The sequence below is a fragment of the Columba livia genome, chromosome 5 (assembly GCF_036013475.1).
Source record: "Columba livia isolate bColLiv1 breed racing homer chromosome 5, bColLiv1.pat.W.v2, whole genome shotgun sequence".
NCBI classification, from domain to species: domain Eukaryota; kingdom Metazoa; phylum Chordata; class Aves; order Columbiformes; family Columbidae; genus Columba; species Columba livia.
Genome location: NC_088606.1, coordinates 60,891,645 through 60,917,207, shown reverse-complemented (window position 1 = coordinate 60,917,207; position 25,563 = coordinate 60,891,645). Strand labels below are relative to the sequence as shown.

At 37.9% G+C, this 25,563-nt stretch overlaps 1 protein-coding gene across 1 annotated transcript in view; it reads left to right on the top strand.

The window, feature by feature from the left end:
* QSER1 (glutamine and serine rich 1) overlaps nucleotides 1–20,931 on the top strand; it is a 46,840-nt gene extending 25,909 nt beyond the window's left edge. Inside the window, exons 5-13 of the mRNA XM_065065354.1 lie at nucleotides 2,516–2,802; nucleotides 4,239–4,355; nucleotides 4,935–5,068; nucleotides 7,299–7,510; nucleotides 9,079–9,216; nucleotides 10,486–10,583; nucleotides 13,975–14,127; nucleotides 16,212–16,307; nucleotides 16,859–20,931. Coding sequence (XP_064921426.1) covers nucleotides 2,516–2,802; nucleotides 4,239–4,355; nucleotides 4,935–5,068; nucleotides 7,299–7,510; nucleotides 9,079–9,216; nucleotides 10,486–10,583; nucleotides 13,975–14,127; nucleotides 16,212–16,307; nucleotides 16,859–16,999 — 1,376 coding nt within the window. The 3' untranslated portion in view covers nucleotides 17,000–20,931. The remainder of the gene's footprint in view (nucleotides 1–2,515; nucleotides 2,803–4,238; nucleotides 4,356–4,934; nucleotides 5,069–7,298; nucleotides 7,511–9,078; nucleotides 9,217–10,485; nucleotides 10,584–13,974; nucleotides 14,128–16,211; nucleotides 16,308–16,858) is intronic.
* The last annotated feature ends 4,632 nt before the right edge of the window (nucleotides 20,932–25,563 follow it).

Sequence of the window (25,563 nt, the reverse complement as noted above, 5' to 3'; positions counted from 1 at the left end):
ATCTGGAAACCTCAACAAACCATCATGTCAGAGGTTTTAAATCTATTTTAAAAAAATTCTAGCAAGAGGACATTAATAATCACCATCAGCAGAGGTTAAGTTGTTCTTAGGTAAACATGCACTTTCTGTGATGATAGAATTGCACAGAATATGTTTACAAAAACGATTTTGCACTTGTGAACTGAGCCCTGCTTTGGCTGGTCTTGTGCAAGGTGGGAGTCATTTGGCTCTGATTACATCCAGATTAACCAGGGGTGTCATCGCTTGGTGTTGATGCATTGCAAACAAAATAACAGAATCCAGGAAGGGTTTGGGGCGGGGAGCAGCAATTGGATCACACACATCTCAGTTTCACTCGTATCACATTGTGCTGTACCTTACGTTGTGAGTGTTCATACCTTTTTATTGATGCTGCTTTGATTTGAAGTATTTTGAACATACAGTGTATTTTTACCTAGATAGACCCTTTACAGTGAAATTTGTTTTCCTCTGGTAAGCAATTCAAACCTATCCAGACAATCACGTAACTGTACTAATTGAAGAGAAATGCTATTAGCTTCCAAAATAATCACAGGGAGAAAATGAAACATTTCTTCAACTCTTCTCAGGACCCACAACCCATAGGCTGGTTCTTAACAAAATACAAAAAAGTCAGTTTTTCTCTTTTTAGATTAAAGGAGAGAGGGAGAGGCTTTTTTCTCTAGGGGTGACATGATTTACTTAAAAATACATAGTACAATTGAACTTAAATTGTGATAATCAGACCTAAAATACCAGAAAAAGATTGCAGAATACATGATATCTTAAACAGTACCTCATCTTAGTGTTGTGTTTTCTTGTGTGGCTATTTCTATTAAATTGTGTTAAGTTCATGCATTTTGGGAAGTCTGTTACAGAAGATGAAATTCCTCATGTTTTGAATATGTGTTTTAAACAAGAAAGCAGTGACCTTTTCCCCCCCAGAAAGCCAAAATGTGGACAATGCCACCATTTAAATCTCTTGCTGAAGTTCGTTAACTTTAATAAGCCACGTTCTGCGTACAGCTTCCTAAGGAAATATTTATAGGGTTTTTTGTTGAATGGTCATTTCCATTAGTGTTTTATTTGCAGTGATTTCTTTCACAATATTATTGTATCTTTATTATTCATAAGGGTGTAATATTTATAGCACGAGTTTCTTGAATTCACCTTCCTGTTTGTTGTATCCCAGACTGTTTGTACATCATACAAGATCCTTAGTAACGACTTCTTTCCTACTTGCTGGTATTTGTAGATTTTCTAGTTATTCCTTCTTCTGTCTGTTTTTGTACATAAGTATGGAAAGACAAATATTAAAACATAGTCTTTTGTTGGTAGCATTAAGTAGCGTATGTGCAATTATCTGCTGTTCTGAGGAATGTGTACAGTTGGGGAATGGAAATGCTATGTCTAATTAAAGCTGTCACAGCTTTCACTGGACAAAGAAATACAACATATTTGCAATAATGTGATATAATATAGCCAAAAGAACAAATTTCATGGCTTAGCAGTCTCACTGGCTTGATTTAATGAATCTTTGTGTATCTGGTATAGAGCTTTTCTATCAATACACTAATTTGATATTCAAATCATTTGTATGTATCATGTCTATTAAAATACATGTCACGTTATCTTTTTTCTATTTTTTTTAAGTGAAAAAGTCGACAATAACAGTGATTTTAACAGAACTGTGAAATGGTTATCTTCTTGAGTCCGAAGCCAGCATCCTCAGTGATATTAGCATTTATGGTATAGCTAAGATGACTTGATTTCTTTTAGATCAGCAAGTCAGTGTTGAAACTAATGTATTAAAAAGTATGAAGTAATATCTAAAACTTTTTTTCAGGTGGGAAAGAACAATCTGGGAAGGTGGGAAATTCCTTTGACTCTGGGGTGCAAAGGAGAAGAAGAATGTTCTTGGTTTTGATCATTGGTTCTCATTGCTCACCTCTGTTAATATTAAAATCTACTAGGATATTGCCAAAGTTTGAATCTGGAACTTGCAGTTATATTATTACAAGATACAAATGATAAATGTCCAAAAGTGATCCAGCAAATGTTTTCATACTTCATGCGTATTTATCTTCCCTTAATCCAATTGAAAGAGACTTGACTTAGCAGCAGATTGGAAACAAGGTTCAGTGTTGTAACCTTTACTTTTGTATTTGCTTAGTCACACAAAGTACAACAGTATTTCCTGCTCATCATGTCTGGAACTGTCAAACTGTTTTGTAAAGCATTCCTCTTTGTTATTTCTAGATGCTAACAGATGCACCAGTTTAATAGAAACAGAGGTACACTAGCTACAATAGTTGGGTTTTGTTTAAGGTTTAGTTGTGGCCAAGAGAGCGCCCTATGTTAACTCTTTAAGCAGGTGTTTTTCCTAGAATAGTTGGTTTTAATATGTATTGTAACAGAAAAGAAGAAAAATCAATGTTTTTCCCGTTATGTTGCTAATCCTTGATAATTTAACTAAAATTTGGGGTTTTTTCTTCAGAGGCTGAAAAAGCAGCAGGTGTTGGTGCTGCCACCGCCGCTGTCACAAAGCAGGAATCTCCACCGACAGCGGCTCCTGCGGTCGGAGCGCCGGAGAAAACCAATCCAGCCGAGCCCTCCAAAGTACCGCACCTGGACGCTGCCACTTCAGACCCCCTGGCAAAAACACAGGCGACTGTTGCAATAGAAGGATGTACTGACGAGGAGAACACGGACAGCGGGGGAGAGGGCATGTACAGAGAACGTGATGAGTTTGTGGTGAAGATCGAAGATATAGAGACGCTAAAGGTAACCTGGATACTTGCTGTGAAAGAGAAAAAAATAATCACCAAAAGTCCTGCGTGTGAATTTAGCCTCAACAAACTACCAGAAGGGCACAGACTGCAGATTGCTTTTTGGTTTCTATTCTGATACTCCTTGGCTGCTGCCAAGATGCCTTAGAGGCATCTTTTTAAGTGCAGATCATGAATGTTTTGTATGTACGTGACCCATTTTATACTACATGCATAATAGGGAGGTTTTTGGTTGGTTGGTTTTGGTGTTTGCTTTGTTGGATTATTTGCTTTTAAGGCAGTAGTAGGCTCACAAGTGTAAGGTGTTGAAGAAAGAACTTTTGGACTTCTAAGGAAGATCTTGAAGTTGTCTTTTTTTGGTTTTGGAAGAGGTTCTGTGTGCTATTCCAGCAAGAAATGGCTTCCATAAGCAACCGGTGCAGCTCTTCACAGGAGTTTATGGGAATGTCCCTTGTTGTCTTTATCTTCTTGTTTTCTTCTGTTTTCATTGTTTCTCCATTTTAAATTCTTCTGCATGTTAACCTTTCCTTTTGTTGCTATCATAGCCAGCAGTATTCTTATCATTAATTTCTAATACTTTTGATTACCTGTCTGTGTTCATCCTGTTGAGCTTAAGTTTAAGTTAATTCACATATTTTGTCCCATAAGACAAATGTTACTGGTTTTAAAATATTCCCTTGTCTGATTCAATTTTGTTATGAGATATTTTGGATTTTAAGCTTTGTGGTGTTTATTTCTTTAGTTATTTATACAATCATGAAAAAACAACCCGTACTTAGATGTTTTCCAAAAAAGAGAGTGTTTGCATTAACTTGCGTGTAGGATTTATAGAGAACTCTCATTAAAGCTAATAAATACAGAATTGTTTTTAACATAGGTTATTTATCAAACCATGTGAAGAAGAAAATGAACTTTTTTTTGGTGGTTAAGTTAAACTGAAAGTTTAAAGTCTGGTACAACAATTCATATTGAACTGTCTTAACATTAGTGCAAGCATCGTACTCTATGGGCCTCTGCTACAGAACATTTAGGCACCTGAAAGCTTTTTACTACTTGTGATTCTTATGTTTTTGTTTTTAAAATATTTCATAGAGCGAAAGAATAAAGTTGAAAAAATGTTGTATTGTTTCAAAATATAAAGTTCTGTGGTTCAGTTTCATGGTACATGAGTTAAGACACCACACCATAGGCAGAGCTGCTTGGCACAACTTCATCAGTGTGAAAGTGAAATTTGTAGCTTGTGTTATACTTATTGTAGTTCCTGTCATACTGCCTTGATGCAAATGGCATGTAGTGACTAAGGATTTGGAATTTTGAATGGCTTACTTTCATTTTATCCTGGGTTAACTTGCTTAGGAAAAAAATCTAATGTTCCAACACACTTCTGAGAGATAAGCACCGTTTATAGCAAATAATTTTATGTTCTTCCAGGTTGCTTTGCAAACAGGAAAAGAGCCTCCAGCTATCTGGAAAGTACAGAAGGCTTTATTGCAAAAGTTTGTTCCTGAAGTACGAGATGGACAGAGGGAGTTTGCTGCTACTAACAGTGTGAGTCTTAAAAATACCTTATGAGGCCTCTTGGGAGCTGATTTCCTTAATGGAAGCCTAAGAAACAAAATAAAATGTGATTCTGACATACATTCTTCGCAAGCATCTGTAAAGGCGAGGGGGTGGACATATTTATTTCCTCCTACTCTAAAATTCCCTTGTTCATTGGCAGATTCTTTGCTTTGCAGCATGGGCTCTTTGGTATCATTCAGGCTGCTTAAAGGAACAAGTTTTCCCAACCGGAACAGAGTCGGTGGAAGCAGGATTGTGAGCCAACAGGCGTACAGATAGGGGACAGTTTAACCAGACAGATAATGCTCTTGGGGTAACAAATGCTGAAGGTTAAATAAAGGGAGAAAATGAGGACTGAAGCACCTCTTGCCTTGTTTTCTCACTTTAAATATCATGTGGATATCCATCAGTGAATTTATCTTCAGTTGTAAATTCTGTAGGGTGCCTAATATCTTTGTATGTAAACAGGTTGTTTTTAAACTTTTTTCTTTAGTATTTAAATTTTGAGTTGTTAAACTGAATATATTTTCATAACAGAAACACTTGTGTATCAATTGTTTTTTTTAGTATCTTGGGTACTTCGGTGATGCAAAAACAAAATACAAAAGAGTGTACGTGAAGTTCATTGAAAATGCAAACAAAAAGGAATACGTCAGAGTATGTTCAAAAAAACCACGAAGCAAGCCTGTACAGTCAGCAAGGTATTTGATTTCCATTTGTTTTTCATTTTGCCATGCTGTTTTCATATGAAGAAAACACCTATTTTAACAAACAAGACTTATGATTCAATATTATGGTAATTCAGCTTTAAGTTGGAAACTGAGAACTGTGTGTTTTGCTTTAAGAAATGAGTTACAAATTACTGTAATACCGAGATTTCTCTACCTTGAATCTGTGGATTGCAATAATAATTCATTTTAGAGGTGTTAGGGCTCTATGTGCTACATCTTTCACCCTGTCAGCATAATGATAGAAGCCTACAGGTATAATGATTTTAATATTTCGTGTGTTCTTTTCTCCTATCCCATGGACTTCGCACCTCAGTTATATTTTTCTGCGTTGTTTTAATACCCATCCTGTCCCAGGAAGCTGGAAGTACCAACGTTTTTGTCTCAATCCTGGAAAGTTAATTAAAAAACAAACAGTTCATTGTTGAAGTTGGTTGTCGCAAGGATGTTTTTCCTTCCTTTTTATGTCCTTGCACACTGAGGGTATTGTATTTTTTCTTATTACACCTGCCCTGCTCCCCTCTCCTCACCCCCAAAAAGCGTTATCACTTGGAGTCATCCCATCTCACTTAAAATGCTTTAAAATCAGCATTTCCTCTAGTACTACTTTTAAACCACCACCAAGGATAAATAAAGGCCAAACAAATCTGTCACTCTGGAGAACCATGTAAAGAATGCAGGGCAAACATACTATGTTTTTGATTATTCTAACACATATACGGCTGGTCCTGTGGAATGTTATGACCATCAGTGTCTCTCACACAGGTTCATGGGCTGTCTCGGAGGTTTCCTCTGTCACCGTCCTTCTCATAAGGGTTTCGCTGTTTTGCTGTTGCATTTTCTGTTGCCCTTTGATTGTGCTTTTGGGAAAGATTATGGATGCTGTACTGTACAAACTCTGTCATGCTTTAATGCTTAGTTTATCTTCTCACAGCTTCAAGTGTTATCTGAAGGTTTCCTCTCTAGATTTTCAATAATTATAATTTGCTGCAGATAGGTTTTCTTTATCAGGTGCTAGTAAACAGTAAACAAAAAACTTACAGTGCTCTTCATTCAAGAAATGACTGAGGTTTTAAGTCTAGTTTGCTCTCAAGTAAAGCAATACCATCAGTTAATCAATTTTATAAAATACCCATGATCTGCTTAGAACTAGCTAGGATTTTGATGCTCCTGTTTGTTCTTGGGCTACAGAAGACAGTTCCAGAACCTGTTCTTCCAATGCACTGAAACAATCCCATCTTTTAACAAAACATGATCATGATTAGCTTGTATCCACATGTTCTGGTCTCAGGACTGGTTTTGGCATTTATTTCTGTCTTTCCCTGGTGTTTTTACTGTATGATGTATTTCTGGAGAGCACTAAGATTCCACCTCTGTCTTCACTAAGCTGGATTAATCAAGGTCTTCCACATTCCTCGTCTAAGGCAGGCTTTCCATTCCTTGCATCATTCGAGTATCTATTGTCTCACTCCATTTTGGTTTGAAACCTTCATCTCTGATGACTAAAATTATTCTGTGTTCTGGAAGATACTAATGGTGTTTCTACTGTCCATTTAATTGCTTTCCCATTTGGAAAATAAGAAAAACCTGCGTGACACATCCCAGAACTGTGTTCCCTGACGTGTTCTCAAAACTATAGTTCATTATTAGCTCTAAAATATATAACTTTTTATTTGTGATATTAAGTTTCCTGTTTGTTTTCCTGTTTTGAGTAATGGGCAAAGAGAGGAGTTGTCTGCTTTCTTATTCCAGTCCTCAAGATTCAGCATTTCCTGCATTTTTACCTGGATGATATTCTTTCCCATCTTTGTATGGATACAATGGCCCAAATTCACTTCGTCAGCGAATCCCATTGATCGCTAGTATTTGTTCAATTGTGACAAGTCCATTTTTTTCATTAAGTAGTCAATTATAATATTGCTCCAATTCAATATATCTCATAAATTGTACTAACATTGGACAATTTCAACTATTTTGTGCCTGTTTATCTAGTTATAAAATGGAAATACTATTTAATTATATGTAGTTGCAAACTGTAGAACGTTACATCAAAAATGCAGTAGTGTAGTGTGTATGACTTAATTCTTAGTTACATGTGACAATTGAATAACTATATATAATCTGAGGAGAATATATTCTACTTAAATAAGACTATAGCTATTTCATTAATGCCAAAACTTGTGTGGTAATTGTAATATTGCAGGACTATTCATTGCAAACCTGGTAGTAGCAACAACAAAACCCCTGATCCACCAACACCAAAACCAACGGCAGCAAAAGTCTCTTCTGTGAAACCCAAAGCTAAACAGCCAAAGGTAAAGGCTGAACCACCACCAAAGAAAAGGAAAAAGTGGAAAGAAGAATTTTCATCTTCCCAGTCTGATTCCTCACCTGACGCCCCGAGTGATGAGGATGGTGAGTGAAATCCTGTTATCAGCATCTAGGCCCATTTGAACTTAGTATTATAAAAATACATTGCTCAATCTTGCAGATTTTTCTTTACCGGCCTCATGAAAAAAATTAGAATTTGACAGTGCCACACAAAATTGATTTCTTAAAACTTCCTACTTGTGAGCTAATGTGTGCAACTGAAGGTATCTCAAATGTAGTTTATCAGCTAGATAAATGTATTTTTACTGCTTGCTTTCTAAGATGGGTACAATTGCAGGAGAAGGAGCTGATTTCATTTTCAGATACATCTCAAGAATTGGATTCTTCATTAATTTTCCATTGTGACCCCATGTCATGTGTAAAGTACCATAACTGCAGTGCCTGTCTATATGGGCAGGATGGAGATGTTACTGTTGCTTTTACTAAACCCGAGGAGAAAGAGCAGTTGACTTTTTGGCTGTTTGATTGCTTGTCTAAAGGGCAGCTGTTCAAATGCAGCCTGCTGAGCAGACTCATGACATCTGGGAACGCTGACAATACAGCGTTTGCTGTAATTCTTCAGAACAGAAAGGAATTTTTAAGTGTACCATGTTTATAGACGTTACTTTTGGTAGCAGATATATGGTGTATTTTGCAGGTTTTTTGAGTTTATTGCCTGTAGGTTTGAAGTTAAGCTGTGTAGGACCCATGTTTTGTGTTGCTGCACATGCAAAGCGCGTTGGCCTTGGCAACTTTTAACTCTAGATAAGCTGTATTGGAACAGGCACCTCTGCTGACAGCAGCACCTTTAAAATAATGTTTTTCAAGCAAACGTATGCAAATAACCATTAATACATACAGCTGTCCGTATCTAAAATTTGAAGTAACCTGGTGATGGTAGTCACCCATAGAAATATGGATATCTGAGAAGGCTTAACAGCCTTGCTAGCTAAATTACTGCAAAATAGCGATACTATAGATGGAGCCTGTAAAAAGCCCCAGAATGCTTAGTGGTGGTGATGACTACTCCATGTGCAAGTTTAAAATTGCCGCCTATGAGAAAATAAAAGTACAAATACGCCCACGTTGCTTTGCTGGTAAAATTTCTTTTCCGTGTTTATTGTGAGTTGGACAATTGGGTGGGATTGACTTCAATTCTGTGCAGGCTCCTCAGTGACATTGGTGCTTTTGGATGTTTTTCTGTTGGACAGCTTAGAGGTTTGTGGTTCTGGGTGGTGCTTGTATTGACATGAAACCTGCACATAGGGTGCTTTGCTTGACTGAAGTTACTCATTATCCCTTTTCTCTAGACTTCCATCTACAATAACAGAAAAATATTTAAAATCCCTGAACTATCATAAGTGCCGATACTTACAAGTAATTGTACGTGTTTCTGCAATAAATTGTACTGTTTACACCAGATTTGGTGTTTGTACCTGCTTTTGGCGTGTAAGTAGTTTGAGTATTATTTCTGATTGTACAGAGTTTTAATCTCTTGGGATACCAGTAGAGGTCACTTGTGTTTTAAGAGAGAAAGCCTTTAGTTTGGAAAACCACAAATATTTGAGGGATGTTGAAGGAAAAAAAAAATCACTGTTCTGATTGATTTTCAGAGCTTGTACCTCCCGCTCCCCTCGTTACCCGCTTTTTGAATACAAGAGCTATGAAAGAGACTTTTAAGAGCTTCATGGAGTTGCTCGTTAGCATTGCCTTGGATCCAGACACAATGCAAGCCTTGGAAAAGAGCAATGGTACAGTATGTTTAACATTTGCGTATTTTTATTAGATATTAAGGTTATTATTCAGTAAGGCAAACCAAACTTTTAGCTACCCACATCTGAAGAAGACTTTACACAAATTATTTATATGTGTGTGCAATTGTGTATTTGTACTACCTCTTTGAAACCAAAGGAGTTTGGGAATACTGTTTTGTCTGCTTTGTTACGTTAGGCTTGTGCTGTGGATGTCAGAACTGAGCTCTTTGTTCCTGCTGTTACCTTTTTTTAAATCTTAGCAAACATTTTATTTCAGATTACAGTGTTTCAAGAGTGTGTTCACTTTCTTATGAAGAAGTACTCTTATAAGTAGTTCTGATTCTCGCTACTATGAAAAATTCTGCTTTTTATACACTGAAACCTTAAAGTTCTGATCAAAGATAATTGTATTCCACTTTTTCTTTGAAGAGAAAATGTGTGGACTTATTTACCATAGTGGACTCCAGCATACAAGTCAAAACTGTTCTATTTCTCAAAATTTAGCAAAGCACTCATGTATAAAGATAAAGGTCCACAAACAGGAACCATTTCGCATATTATCTAGTTGCAGGGTGTTGTTTTGTACCGTATTCTGTTTGCCTGTATTTAACAAACTGTTTGCTAGACGATCCTTTCCTGGTTTGCCCTGATTGTGCATCAGTGCACACTTACCTCAAGGTTTCCTTGTTGCATGTCAGTAGTCCCGCTAAGAGCAAAGAAGTTGGCTTTAAAAATAAAAGTCTCCATACTGAGCTGTAAATTTTCATTCATGGCCTCATGCCTATGTTCAAATGTATATTGTGCAGTTTACAGTGGCTTATCAGGTAACTTTTCTCAGTAAGCACTTTCCTCAATTTCTTTTAAATGCCAGCAGGGTCATCTCTTGTAATACAAAACAGCGAATGTCAAAACCACGTACTTATCTTGGTAAAACTGCCAGTTTTATCGCACAGATGATGATTATCTAGGAAATGGTTTGAAATTGTCTCTGTGTTGCTCTGTCTTATTTATTTCCTTTCAACAAAGAAGAGTCAGAGAAGGAGTAGATTGTAGTCAGCAATTAAACTGCATAATATCTAGATGGGTTTAGCACGCTGATCCAAAACAAAGGTATTTTTCTCTTATGTTCGAAATCAATTTATGTGCAAATTGCATTATTTTGTACTTCCACATTTTATGTTAATGGGTAGAAGTGTAGATTGAGTAAGAATCTCATTACTGTGTGTCTCTTAATAATCAACTGCCACGGTTTTCTTTGTCTTTTAGATGAGCTGCTGTTGCCTCACATGAGAAAAATTGATGGTATGCTGAATGACAATAGGAAAAGGCTGCTTTCCAAATTGCGCTTGGATCATACTTTCAAGGTATTCTCTTTGAAATTCTAGAATTTTTAAAGTAATGTTATAAGTAAGTCATTTAATGCGTACCATGCAGGCACAACTTAAAACCCAGAAGGCAAATTTGTAACAGAAGTGAATATGGATTTGAAAGAGACGCTATAAATTCAATGCTTGTATGTGGCATTTGGAGAACATTTTGTGATGGAGGAGTTTATATTGCAAAGGTAAAGTTCTAGTTTTACTCCCCATGCTTTCTGGTTCATTGTCAAGCATTTTTTCTCTTAAGCTTCTCAGGTTTGCCAGAAGAATATCTGCTTGCTGTCCTCCTAGAGCTTCTGGTTAAGCAATTGTGTTGCCTAAAAGTCTTAATTCACTTTTACATGAAACAACTATGCTGTGGAGCTGGTGTCTGAACTTCTTTGAAGTAGAGAACATGATCACGGTAGTTTTGAACCAGGACAGAGGGACTCAAGAACAACTCATTTTTGCGCTCTTTCATGTATCTTCAGCATGGAAAATAGGGAAAAGTGTGGCTAACAAGTCCCTATTACAGTGGCTTTGACATGATAATAAAAACCAGGTCTGGGTGTGGACAGGGAAGAGAGCAGCTGTATCCTCCAAGCAACAATGAAGATTTTGAAAGTGCAGTGAGGTGAATTAAGGTTGTGTTCACTCATGTCTGAGAAATAGTTGTTGATGTCTGTAATCAGACTGATTATTTCTTCCTTGTAACGGTTTTGAGGCCGACAGCAGCAAAGCAAACCTGGCTATAAACAGCATCAGACCAGACTTGCTCTTCGGCCTGTCTCCTGTCCCCTTATGTCCACAGTACGGAGGCACTTGAAGAATTAGCTGTCTCTCTGTACTGCTGTGTGCTTATTTTTGAGAGACAGCTGAGGACATAATACCAGACTTTGATAGTTCTGCTTTTTCATCATGAAATCTTTAAAAGATCTTTTCTCCCCCCAGCCCATTGCTCTTTAGTCTCGTGGGATGCTAAGGGACCTTATTTCAGAGATGAGAACATCATCAAATGGTGAAACAGCTTTAATTCACATGATTCTTGAACTTTTTTGTTGTTAGTTATGCTGTTTGCCCAACAGCTGTACAATTTGTACCTGCTTGAACAGAGTTTCATGTGGCTCCCTCCTGACAGCAGGAAGGCCTGGGGAGGGCTGTGTACTTCCAGACCATACCCAGAGCCTCAGAGGTAGCGCGCATTAACCCTACTTTTTTTTGTTCTTCTTTCGTGCTAAGAGTTTCATGTCAATACTTATTTTTATAGCTGCTGCTTTTAGACCTGTCTCTGCGGAGAAGAGAGGCCACGTTAGGGCAGGGTACAAATTTGTAGCCTTCTGGTTACATTCAGAGCACACACAAAGTGAGAGGCACCTTAGCTTGGTTTTTTCCCAGTTTAAGAGGAGAAAAAACATATCTTCTGTAAGACTGACAATTACAGATGCTTATTCAGTTGGAGTTCATAACTAATATAATAGCTTTGCTGTGTGTTCCATTAGAAGCAGATTATGTATCGTATCTCTGAAGTTATCTTAAGCCTGTATTTCACAGTATGATCTGCAAGAAGTTAGTGGAGTTACAGGTGTAAGGAAGGGATCTGGTTGTGGAGTAAACGGCGAGATCAAAAAAGCCTTTTATGTTTGCTTTCTGATGTGAAGGTGCCAACTTGTGCCATCCTCGGGTCAATATTTTGGATAAAAATGTTTGTCATTGTGTTTGTGTTGGTTAGGAAGTGTGTTTGATACTCTTGAAGATTTAGGTTGATCTGATGATTAACAGAGGAAAGTCTGTTTCTGCTCCAGCTTTGGCCAAATGACTGGTTCAGACTTTAGAGCTGAATGAGGCCCTGAAGCAAGCAAGAAGTTAAAAATTATGATGAAAAATCATTCATGAGTATCATTCAGCTTGAATATTTTTACTATTCTGCATTGATAAGCATAGATTAATTTCTTTTTTTCACTAGATACAGTGAATCTGGTATATTTTAGAACTGTATTACTGACCAAATCGGACACTGAAGTCAGCAGCCAGTGTTTGGTAGTTTAGCCTGTAACATTCTTTATAGATCTAACAATTTACTGTGTCTTTTGGGTTACAGTTTTTGATAAACAAAATTAGAAAATATTACTACTGCTGTAGTAGAACCTCTGTAAATGAAGCATCTTAGCTGAGTAGTATACATTTAATTTGGAAGTCATGATCACCATTGTATGTCTTGTGCTCTCAAAGATGCAGAAATCACTAGTATTTTCTCCTTCATTCCAATTCAGATCTGTCTGGTTTAGGTGAGTGGTCCAGCCATGTAAATAGTTTTGGTTAAGAGGAATTACCCAGAGGAAGGTAGAAGTGGCCAAAGCCCATTGATCCTCAAAGTCAACCTTCAGGAAAACTATTACAGCGGACAGGAAAACTGAATCATTTAAATCTGTTGAAGCTGTTGCAGTTCGAAAGAGTTGCAGCGAATATTGTATATGGACAGGTTAGTTAGTCGAGGTTACTGCTGCCACTGTGCAGCTGTCTCTGTGCAGTAGATTTTTAGAGAGGGTTTTTTTTATAAAGGCAAAATGGTCCATGTATATTAAGTGCTAAGAATTGTAGGCAGAGGAGGTGGTTGTATTCTAGTAAAATAAAATAGAAAAAAATGATTCAACTTCCTATTTTAACCCAATAGTCCAAGTTAGGTCCTTAAGCTGCAACGTTGATACGTTTTTCTGTATCCCTGATTTCCAGCCCCCCCATACTGGAGTATAATGCAAAGATATAGATGTTCATTTAACTTGAAGTATTTTTTTGAGGACTAGATTATACAGCGTAACAGAACTATTCTAAAGCAGCTGCTGACACTGTGTTTGTACAACTGTGCAAACACTGTATTTGTACAACAAAGTTGTATTCAAATTTATGCATATAACATAGGCTAGTAGAAATGCAGTTCGTTCCTGTGAGTTAATGTGTCTTAAAAACTTGTGCTTTTTTTGAACTGGCCCTGTACATCACTGCACATAAGCTTTTCCACCTTACAGAAATGATAAGATACAATAAATTGGTGTTTTTTCAAAGCTGGGGCAAAACCTGTGAGGATATTTAGGCATCCAGTGCCTGCTACAGCGGGCAGGCTGCCCGAGTACTTGGGCGTCCCCAGGTAACTCGGCCTTAGAGATTCTTGGGTAGAAAATGGAATGGAAAGCATTTTAAACGGTAAAAATTGTCTAGTAGAGCCTTTTTTGCACTTTCTAACGAAAGTATTAAAGATGATAATCTGAGGTACAATCAATTGTTTTAATAATAAGCTGCACTCTAACTTTTCAAAGAAAAATGGCCAATTTATCAGCAGTGTAGCTGGTTGGCCAGTCTTGAATTTTTCATAATCCTTTGTCTTCATATGCTCTGTTCAAAGAACGCTTTGGAAAACTTCCCTGAACTGACAGTGATCACTCGGGATTCTAAGACAAAAAGTGGAGGATCATCTGTGTCTAAGATCAAAATGAATGGTAAAGCTTACAACAAGAAAACTCTGAGGGCTTCTAAATCAACCACTAAATTAGCACAGGTGAGTTTTGAGAGGGTTTATTGCTGCCACCATCTGACTTCTAATATGATGACCACATTTATATAAAATACTGTTTCGTGTGTGAGGCTTTTTGGTAGTTTTATCAAAATACAGAATCTTGGAGTGAGGTGTTTTTTCTGTATCAAGAGTGTTAGAAAACAACACTTAAAGCAGTATATTAAATCGTTCGTTTAACCCATCTGTGAAACATAGTTAAATACCAGTTGGGAGACAAAATGTAATAAATCATTTAATAAATATTCCCCTATTTAAGTTCTGTGTTTAGACCCAAATGCTTTAATCCAGTATAGTTATACAGGAAGTCTGTAGCAACTTCTCAAGTTTGCAGCAAGATGAAGTATAATAGTAGTAAGCTGCTTTCCTTATTGTACAGCTCGTAATGATAACAGCTTCTTATCACAGAATCACAGGATGTCAGGGATTGGAAGGGACCTTGAAAGCTCATCCAGTCCAATCCCCCTGCTGGAGCAGGAACACCCAGATGAGGTTACACAGGAAGGTGTCCAGGCGAGTTTTGAATGTCTGCAGAGTAGGAGACTCCACAACCCCCCTGGGCAGCCTGTTCCAGTGTCTGTCACCCTCACTGAGAAGAAGTTTCTTCGCAGATTTAAGTGGAACCTCTTGTATTCTAATTTGCACCCATTACCCCTTGTCCTGTAATTGGTTGTCACCGAGAAGAGTCTGGCTCCATCCTCGTGACACTCACCCTTTATATTTTTGTAAACATGAATGAGGTCACCCTCAGTCTCCTCTTCTCCAAGCAAAAGAGCCCCAGCTCCCTCAGCCTTTCCTCACACAGGAGATGCTCCACTGCCTTCATCATTTTTGTTGCCCTGCGCTGGACCCTCTCCAGCAGTTCCCTGTCCTGCTGGAACTGAGGGGCCCAGAACTGGACACAATATTCCAGATGTGGTCTCCCCAGGGCAGAGTAGAGGGGCAGGAGAACCTTTCTGGACCTACTAACCACCCCCCTTCTAGTACACCCCAGGATGCCATTGGCCTTCCTGGCCACAAGGGCAGAGTGCTGGCTCATGGTCATCCTGCTGTCCACCAGGACCCCAGGTCCCTTTCCCCTACACATATCTCTAATAGGTCATTCCCCAACTTATACTGGAACCTGGGGTTGTTCCTACCCAGATGCAAGACTCTACACTTTCCCTTGTTGTATTTCATTAAATTTTTCCCTGCCCACCTCTCCAGCCTGTCTGGGTCTCTGGATGGCAGCACAGCCTCTGGCGTGTCAGCCACTCCTCCCAGATTCATGTCATCAGCAAACTTGCTGGTAGTACACTCTATTCCCTCGTCTAAATCATTGATGAATAAATGTCTGAAATAAATGATACAATGGTTTCTAGATCAAAAATTTAAAAATAATACTGTAAAAACTGAACTAGATAACACTTTTTAAGACTTCAGTCATTTATTGCTCCTTTCCTCATTTCCAATGACAGAATGAAGCCATGTATCTTAAATGAAAACAACAACAACAAAGTTTTTAAAAGTAACATGGTAAAACACGGGATGTGCACGTTATTTATTTCCATAGTATTCCTGGGGAGCACTATAACTGGATTTCACTGTGCACTGATTTACCTTCCAGCAGCAAGCAGTGCCTAGACAATGACCTGTAAATACAGCCCACGCTCATATTTCTTGCTAAAGTAACTGAAGTGTTATGCCAAATCAGCTCTTCTGAAGCACAAACTATCTCCTTTATTTTGCAATGATACCCATCACTCTGGTAGAAAAATATTTAAGCTTTGGTAATTCTTGCACTAGCTCTTAAGGGGGTGTCTTGCCCGTTTTAGACATGCAGTGCATTCGGGATTGAAAGTGTTCTTAAACCTAATTTTGATAAAATAACTTGGTAGGAAAAGTAGAGATAGGAGGTAATTGTGATGTAATATGAATTCGAGTGTATCAAAATATGTCAAAGCAATTATTTGAATGAAATAGTCTATTTCTGAATTGTCTAAAACAAACTGGTTTACAGAAGAATATGTCTCATATCTGTGTCTTGGAAAATAACATGAATTTACCTAAAATAACTGTTCTTTTTGCAGGAGTTTACAGTAGATCCAGAAAAAATACAGTTGTATTCTTTGTATCACTCACTCCATCATTACAAATATCACATATATTTAACGTGTAAAGAAGAGGTGAGTATTGTTCTCTTTGAGATACTTTTACATTCATTGAGGGAATTTTCTGAGGGAATGGACTCCAACTAGAGGGACTGTTCTCCTTGGTAAATGAGTATGGATTGTGGCCTCCTATTTCTTTATGGCAAACAAAAGGCTGTGCTGAGCAGCAGATAGGAGGTTTGCATGCAATCAGTTTCCCTTAGGACGGTTGAGTGTCCTCCACTGTTACCCAGAATAAACTAAGCAAATTTTAGCAGTGTGTGGAACTCCTCAGATCTAGGAGCTACTTTTTGCCTTAGAATGCCCACTCCTTAATTTTCTTCTGCAAATCCTTGGTGGAAATATTCCAGGTAGAAGAAATACAAGAGTTGAGCTCTGGCTCATATTTTAAGAAATGCATTTTTGGGGGAATTTTTACTTGGTTTTTTAAAGCCTAAAGGTTTTCTTCTAAAGAAGGGCCATATTAAACTGCGGAATATTATAAAAGCAAAAATTCTGAAATGCTGGCAGCCTAACGTGTGTATGCATATCTCCCTCCCGCACCCCGCTTCTCTTTTTTTCAATAGATTTCTTCTGTCCAGAAGAAGAGCGCGGATCTAGGACAGGAAGAGATTGTGCAGCTGTGCATGAAAAATGTCAAATGGGTGGAGGATCTTTTTGAAAAGTTTGGTGAACTTCTGAACCGTGTCCAGCAGAAATGCTCATAACAAACGTGTATCCCCAGACTCCCGTTTTCCTACGGCACTAACCTGATGGAACAGAAAGCTCAGAGAGAGGCTCTGATTTCTTTTACAATGCCAGACTGCGTTCCTCTTCGTAGCCATTTTTATTTCTCTTCATGGAACTTTGTGCCTTGGCTCTTGCTAAGGAAAAGTGTTGCTGCCAAGGAAATCAGTCCTTTGGAGATGGAACTAAACGTAAACCTAACCACATTTTTAACCTGAAGAATTATTTTCTATTTTGTAAACTATTGGATAACTTAGTTTTATTTTCAGAAATGTTTTTGACAAGTGATAAAGCATGCACTACATATACTTTCTTTCTTTATTGCTAAAAAGATAACAACACTTAAAATAATGCAGATCTTTGCATCCCTGACTAAGCAACAGGAAAGTCAGTGTTGGGGTGAACTAATTTTTACATGTCTGGCCAACGAATTTAGAGTTTTGTACATTTTGTGAACAGAGCTGGAGTGACACCCGTTCCTGCATACATACGTATATTGCCATCATGAAATCCAGAAATGTCATTATGCTTTATGGACTCCTTTTACTATTGTCATGTTCGGGAGACTGAACATGGAGTTGGTGCAATCCTATGACTGCTTTTTGTGTCAAATTATATTGTAATGAAAGACAATGACCTTAACTATTTTCCCTGTTTTGAAGAAAAAAAATATTTTCCTTTATACTGTGGGTTTTTTTTTTCTTTTGGAAAAAAAAAATCAATTGTACATTTTATCTCACTAATAGTTGTATTTTTCACAGAGAAAATATTGTGGTTAAAATTGTTTCATGTATCTTTGTAATACACTTTCCATTGTTCTCAGTAAATCCTATTCATTTATATGTTGATTTCATATTGTAAACTCTATATCTTGAGGTAACCCTTTTGTCTATACAGGTTTGCTTCAGTGTTAACCAGAATAATGCATACTAGACTAGTTTTGCTTTAAGTGTAGTTGTGTTAGACACTGCAATTATTTTCCGATACGTGAAAATAAATTTGTTACTAAACTAGCACTTGATTAACTGAGAGTTTAAATGAAGAGCTACTACACTTTATCAACCAAGATTGATGATTGACTAGACTCTATGCAGTGTTAAACACAGCTTACATCCTTGTTTGTAGAACTGGCAGTTGCAGAGCTGTTCTCTTTTTGGTGCCTTTCAAGTCTTCAGACATCTTTGTAGCTTTTCCCCCCTCTCCGGTTTGTTAAGTTAGTAGTGCCACTAGTCACACGCAGACAATGAATGTAATGGGCTCTAATCAGGAGAACGTTTTCTTTAAATTTGCCAACAGAATGCCTTACTGAGTCATTCAGAATGGATATGTACTCTACTGGCGTCCTAAAAAATAGTCGTGTTGGTCTTTTTTCAGATAACATAGGGAAAAAAAAAAAATCATTCCTTTATCCTTTCACTGCCACTTAGTGCCTTAATTTCAGCCAAGAAAGCAGGGTTCACTATTCATTGGCCAAATGAAATAATGTTCATTGCCATGTGACCTTTTTCCCCCCCTGTTATCTGTTCCTGTTTAGTTGTTAAAGATTCATTAGACCGTAGAACTATAAAGAGTTTAATGAATAGATGTGAAAATGAAATTATTTGATCTTGAGTAATCAAATAGAGGTTTGACTATTAAAGTATGTACAGAATTTTAGCTGATTAGTTTTAGAACCTTGTAGGATGGTTACCATATTTCCAAAGCTTTTCATCTTTTAAAGCAATAATTCTCCTTTACAACCTGTATGCAGACTGCAGCGAACAGGAATGGATATGTGCCCTTGCCTTTTTTAAAGCCTCTTCGTAGTGGTTTTGCTTTAAAAAAGGAGGTCATGATCATGTTATTAGATGCATTGTGCTACTGCTACGTCTACTATAATCAAGGGGAGCGAGATGGGGTTTGGTTTAGGAAGAACGTGCGGATTGTTGGAGCAATCATGAAGCTAATTAATTTTCCCAGTGAAAAGAAGGGCAGACACAGGGTGGAAAAGTTGCTGTTGTTTCAGTCACGCTCTGTTGAATTGGTAGGAGCCGGAGTTTATATGGTGAAACCAAACAGCAAAGTTCCCAACATCGCTAGCTCCCGGCTACGATTATTTCCATGTAAATATGCACACTGGAAATATAGTAGGAATGTGCCTGGTGTACTCTTCAGTCGATAGTGGGGGTTCCCAAATTTACTTAGCGTATTCCCTGAGCGGTGGGGTGGTTCATGAGAAGTATAGTATTTATTTGCCCGGGCAGAGTTTTGCTGTCGCATCCCAGCACGGTTTGGGAATTCCTCATCTCTAGTTATACAATGGTTAGGATGCAGCTGAAGGCAAAATAAAGTTGGCTCCTTGATGGGAAAGAACTCATCAGACTTTGTGTCTCTCGCATACCTTCCTAATACGACTACGAAGCAATTGATTGAGATTTCTGTGCTTTCTAAATGATTTCTGTACTGCTACTGTATACTTCATCTAGATTTTTGAATCTAGAAGTAGCTTTAGGAAGCTGCTTGTTTGATTACGAGTCCTTAGAAGCTGAAAAAAGAAATGAGAGGCTTTTGGAGTAGCTTGTCCCTATTTAAAAAGAAGGTAGTTTTAGCAACCATTTAGAAAAACAACAACAAAACTGGCCAGGATGCTCTGCACTGCCATAGAAGGTGACCTGGCTTATTTTTGGCTGGTTTATTCCTGAGGCCAGTTAAACAAGCACTGTGCCTCTCGAAGACAGGAGAAAACTGTCTTGAATAAAAGTAACTACCCCAGGCTATTCAAGATGAACATAATGGAGCTTCCATCTTTGTCTTGGGCTGCAAAAATAGTGGCTGGATTATTAATTTACCAAATCAGAATAAAAACGTGGAACTCTCAAGTGTGTTGAAGGATCATAAATCAAATCATAAATCAAGCTTTGTTAGTGGGATTGAAGAGGTTTTTTATACTGAAGCAAACTTAAAAACAAAGTCAATGGACAAATTACTTTTTTTTGCACAAATACTTTGCTTTGTTTTGTTGCATTTTAGATAATTAATCTGCACCCACACCTCAGTTATTTTTTTCTTGAGGTAACAGTGAGGTCTTCATCCCTTAACATCTGACAGTGGAAATCGAGCACTCATTGACTGCAAGAGAAGACACACTAGGAAGGAACAAAACCCTCCTTAGACTGAATTAGCGAAATGGAAATCAAACTAATTGCGTGATGAATTATTTGGGTTTTAATTCTGCTATATTTTCCATTATTATGGCATCCCTGTTTACAATAGGTTTGTTTTTATTGCAGTATAGTATTTCTCTTAAAGGCAGGTATTCTTTGAGATGCTGTTTCCAAAGTTTTGCAGGCAAAAAATCAGAGACAAAATTGGATTAAAAGATGTTTCTGAAAATGGCTGAGGACTTTAGGGTCTTTGAAGTTCTATGACATGTATTGTATTCATATATTGTCGAAATGAAATACTACTTTTTAAAAAGTCAAATCTTCCAGGCTGTCTTCCAAGTAAATGATTTCCGTAGGGAAATATATTTTAAATATTATTTAAATATTTACTACTATTTAAAACAGAAAAGCTAAATCTATGGTCACAAAATGTCAGTGTGTTATCAATCATTTTTTATTTCATTGCCAACACTTGACATTGGGTCTCTCTTACCCTCTCACATACCTGTGCATTACACTGCACATCCTGCCATATCTTATTGTTTAAGCTAATATTAACATGTCATTGTTAACAAATGCATGTTTTTCTGCGTATCTCCTCTGCATATGGCAAAAAATGAAGCTAGGGCTAATTATGAGACACTTTATGCGTTCTTAGTCCAGATTTTCAGGTGGTCCGTAATACAATGTATGGAAATGTGAAAAAAGGAGTTTTGTACCATTCATGATGTTATTAACCCATTAAAGTGAAAACACTTTTTAAACAAAAACCTTATAATGCTTAGTCATTTATTATTAAAATATTGAGTCATGAAAGTTAGATTGTTGGAAGAAAATTGACAATTTAGACTATATTTTCTGATCTCAGTATGAAGAACTACAGTTCTAGGTTGCTTTTTTTTTTTCATTATATTGCATGGATTGAGTATTTCTGGTTTATCTGGGCTTTTTTTACATTTCTGGGTTCCAAATATTCTGAATTAATTTTCACAGCATATCTGCCAGGTCTTAAACTGACGTGGTAAGCGAGGAGCCAGATAACTGGGATAAGGGAGAGACCGCTGCTGTGATTCAGGTGGTTTTTAGCTACGCTATTTCCTTTTCTTCTCTTTCTTGCTAAACTAGAATATTGTCTCTGTGTACCTGTGGGAAGAAACAGTGCAGTAGAGGGTTTTAGTCTTTTCTTTCCTCAGTTACAATGAATCGCCATAGATAACATCTTAAAATATGTTTCCCAATACACAGAAGGCTGAATTCCCATGATGTGGATAGTGAGATACATGGTAGGCAATCTCCAAGCCACTGGCTTGCAGAAGAAGGTGAATCAGAAGGGCTGGAGTATTTTTTTTAATCATCCTATATATATATAAGAGCTGCTTCCCAAACCCAGATGAGTATAAAATGAGACATTTGCCTATGGAGTTGATTGCTGTTTTCTGCAACACTTTGGGAAGTGGGCAGGCACAGTGTCCCATTGCAGTGCAGACGCTGAAGCTTTTGATACTGTGTTCCAGATATAGATGATAATTTATCACGTTTTTTTTTTAACAAAGAAGGAAAAAAATAAAGACAACAACAAAAAACCACAAACACACACCAAAAAAAACCCAAACAACCCACAACCAAGAAGCTGAATGCATGCAACTTTTTAAAGAACAGCAGCTCCTAGTATCAGCAATTTATTGGTAAGTATCTTAGGCAATCGAAATAACTTCTTCTGCATTAGGTATTTGCCTCTCCTGTAGAAAACCTAACAAATCTTTGTTTCATTTCCAGAAACTAAAGAACTGCAAACTGTCTTTTTTTTTTAGTTTGATTTCTTACAAGAACACAACGATAAGTAGAGAACACCCTACTTAAAGGGAGGAAAGAAAAGGTGATTCAGGGAAAGCAGCAGAGTACAGCCATGCAAAAGTTTATCTCGTTTATTCTGGGCATGTCTCAGGTTTCTGCTTTTAAAAGTTCCACTCAGCTCTTTCTTTTTTGTGTGTGCGTGTGTGGTTAGTTTTGGTTGGTTTTTGTTGGGGTTTTTTTAGCTACCTGATGCACAAAGGGTAGAGGGAGGTAGTGACACTGAGAAGCAGTGAGGAGCCAGCAATGGGATCTGGTGGCGGGTGGACATTCGTAGCAGAGGGTCCCACCAGAGGCCCATTAGCATTTTGCCACACACAACTTTATAAAATCAGTTCTGTCTGTCCCAATTCTGCCTCTTATTTTGCTACAAAAAAACTCCTCTTCAGTTCTGAAAAACATGGATGCCAGTATATCTCTGCATTCATTGCCTCCTACTAGAATCTCTTTGAGTATGTGTACTAATGGACCGTGGTTCCTATTTGGGTTGTCCTGGATTGTCAATGTTCCAACAGGTATAAGGAAAGCAAAAGCCCCTTTAAGAAATATTTGTATTGCAATTGTCTCAGACAATATTTTTTATTTTCTTTTTGCAAATGCAGATATATCATCAAAAGTTTGGCACTTGCCTTTCTAAAGATGTCCATGTCAAGGGTTATAAACCCCTCTTAGTTTAAGACTCTTATAGCATTAATGAATTTCCCTCTGTGTGTAGAGTGTTTGAATTATGACCATTCAAAGTAAAAACAGAAAATGCTACAGCCCTATGCAAATTGGGACTTCGAGGTAGCTAAGGGAATTTATTTGGAAATAAATTGTGAATATTTTAATCCACTCAGCTCTTCTGCCTTGATATAGACATATGTGTGTATGGAAAGCATGTACTAATCCAGCCATTATAAGATGGCATTCAAGTAAGTGCACATCAGTGCAAACAGGAGTAATATGAAAATATATGAGTAATGATGCTAGCAGTAATCTAAACTGGAAAATTGCCATCCAGGATACAGTCAATATACTACCTTAGAAATACTCTGAGTCCTAATGGAGCATGCTGAGGAAGTAACTATTAATCATATAGCTTCAAAATTGGAGTATTTATCATCTTCTAGATACTCTACAATGTTTACACACACAGGAGAATTTTAATTGTGTATCTGATCCTGCGCATATGGTAAAGGTTATAGATAGTGGCTGAAGCCCAGAGTAGCTGCTACTACGCTTAACCTTAAAAAAGCTATTAAAAATTCTGTGTTTTTTTTTTTTTTTTTTTATAGGCGTTTTTAGTTCAAATTATGATTAAACTAAGTCTCCTTATTCTACATGTGTTACTTGAAATCTCTGACTATATAATTGGGAGTACATGCTGTAGCCTTCTAAGACTTCCAGGGCTTGTAATAGCAAAACCTTTTAAATAAAATTACATTGTTTGACATCAGCCTTTCCTTTCTAACTGTGGTGGCTGCTAATTTGATTTGTCTGTGCATTACCTATGCATCATGTATTTTTGCTGTGGCAACAGAAGGTAAACGGTATGATAATTGAATAAAAGCTGAAGCATCAATGTTTTATCATGTGGTTAGGTCAAATTGGTAACTCATTCAGAGGTCTGGGAGAGTAAGGATTTAGGTCTGTCCACTAAGTAAAGCAGCTTTGGTGGTTTCTGAAACCTCTGAGATGTTGTTTGTTGGTCAGCATGTAGAAACTACTATCCCTACTGCTTTGGTAACAGAAGAGAGTAAATGAATGCTTTTTATTTGCTTCAGTGCAAGGTCCAGCAACTTTGTTTAAACAGCCGGAGAGGTGGTTTGACCACAGTCAATGGACTTTGCACTGAAGGAGGTGAAGAGAAAGCTTGCATGTTCTGTGAGGATCCAAGTGTAGCAATTCTGGAACCAGGCATAATTGAGTTTGGTGGCCCCAGCACATTGTACAGTAATATTAAAGGTGAGCTATAGATGCCTGCTTGTAGCATACGTAAACAATAAGCCTGATCCTCTGCTCTAGAACACAAGCCTTGCATTCAGTGTAAATATAATTGGTACGTAGCCGTTTTCTAAAGAAGTCGAAACAAATGGTCAAAATCGGGAGTTCAGCTATGCTTGGCAAATGTATTGAGAGTTCCCACTTTTCCCCTCCTTTATTTATCAGCTTATTCTGTCCCATTAAGCTGGTGCCGCTAGTGGGTGCTCACTTTGGGAGCAGGGACATGAAACTTGTCTCTGGTAGGTCAGCGTAAGTTACTACTTCACCATGCTTCAGCTGGAAGTCACTGCTTGCTCAGCTGGACCTCCACAGGCTTTCCACAAGTATATAAACTGGTGAGTGCTTTGTGTACTTACCTAAAGCTACTTTCAGTAGTAACATAAGCTGGTGTCTTTGGTTTTGTGTTGCAATATACAGTTCACATTCAGTCAGTTACGGCAGCTCACCTGAGAAATGGTGACAGCCAGGTGGGCAAATGGAACCTTCTAATGTTTCAATTATTTATATCTGATTATACTTGCTCATTCCGGTTGAACAGGTTTCTGCCGCGTAGGTGACAGTGCATCTTTACTGTTCGGTGGGGAGTCTTTATCCAAACAGCATTGCTAGGACCATGCCGTGCATCCTGCACACATCTAGGCATGCTGTAATCAGTCTCAGGTTATAATATATAGTCATTCTTGGATGTCTCAGAAAACTTATATAATTGGAAAAGTTGAAAAATCCATTTTAGACAAAATTCCTTAGTATTTATTAAGACTGAGAAACTGAGGCTTGTCCCCACGTTATTGATGATATTGCTAAAAGTCTTTGTCCCTATGTACTTCCTTACAGTAAGTCGTGTGCGTGGATTCCTTCTGGGAGCGCAGCGTGTCCCACTGGAGGTCAGTGTGCACCAGCGCAGGCTCTGCGTGTTGCCTCCCTGCCCTTGGTTTGTCAGTGCCCGGTTTGACTTGGTCCCGCAGTTGCACTGGTATTCCAGCCCAGGAATGGAAGGATTGCGCTCCTGGACAATGCGCCCTTTGTCGATTGAGTCGGTCACCCAGAAGCTTCGGTCCTGGGAACTTGTTTATTGTTCCAGTCTCTTCAAAAATGCAAGGGTGGAATCCTTAAAGATCTCACATCAGTGTAAAATACTGAAGTTGGCACTTTTGGAGTAAATCGTAAATGTGGTCAAGCAAGAGTTGACCTGCAAGGAGCCTCTGTGCGGTGAGGCAGGCGTGGTTGGTGTGGGTTGGCTGCTGCAGGACGGCATCGCTGTATCCCACAGAACCTATCACTGAAGTCCTTTCTTAATTCTAGATGGGAAATTGGGACCAAGCAGAGTGTATTTGTGAATAATGTGCTCTGTATCATAAGGCAGAGTGTCAGTCCTCTCTGACCTGTGGGGTTCATCCCCCAGCAAACCTCCTGTGCTCTTTGGTACAAACAGAGGAACACATTGTGTAGCAATAAAGCGAATTCACCATGGGAGTTCTTGCAGCTTCCTTCTTATCCATCCAGCATTTCAAACGGCCTTTTGCAATTCAGTATTGTATTAATAGCTCTTCATTTTCTTAAATTTG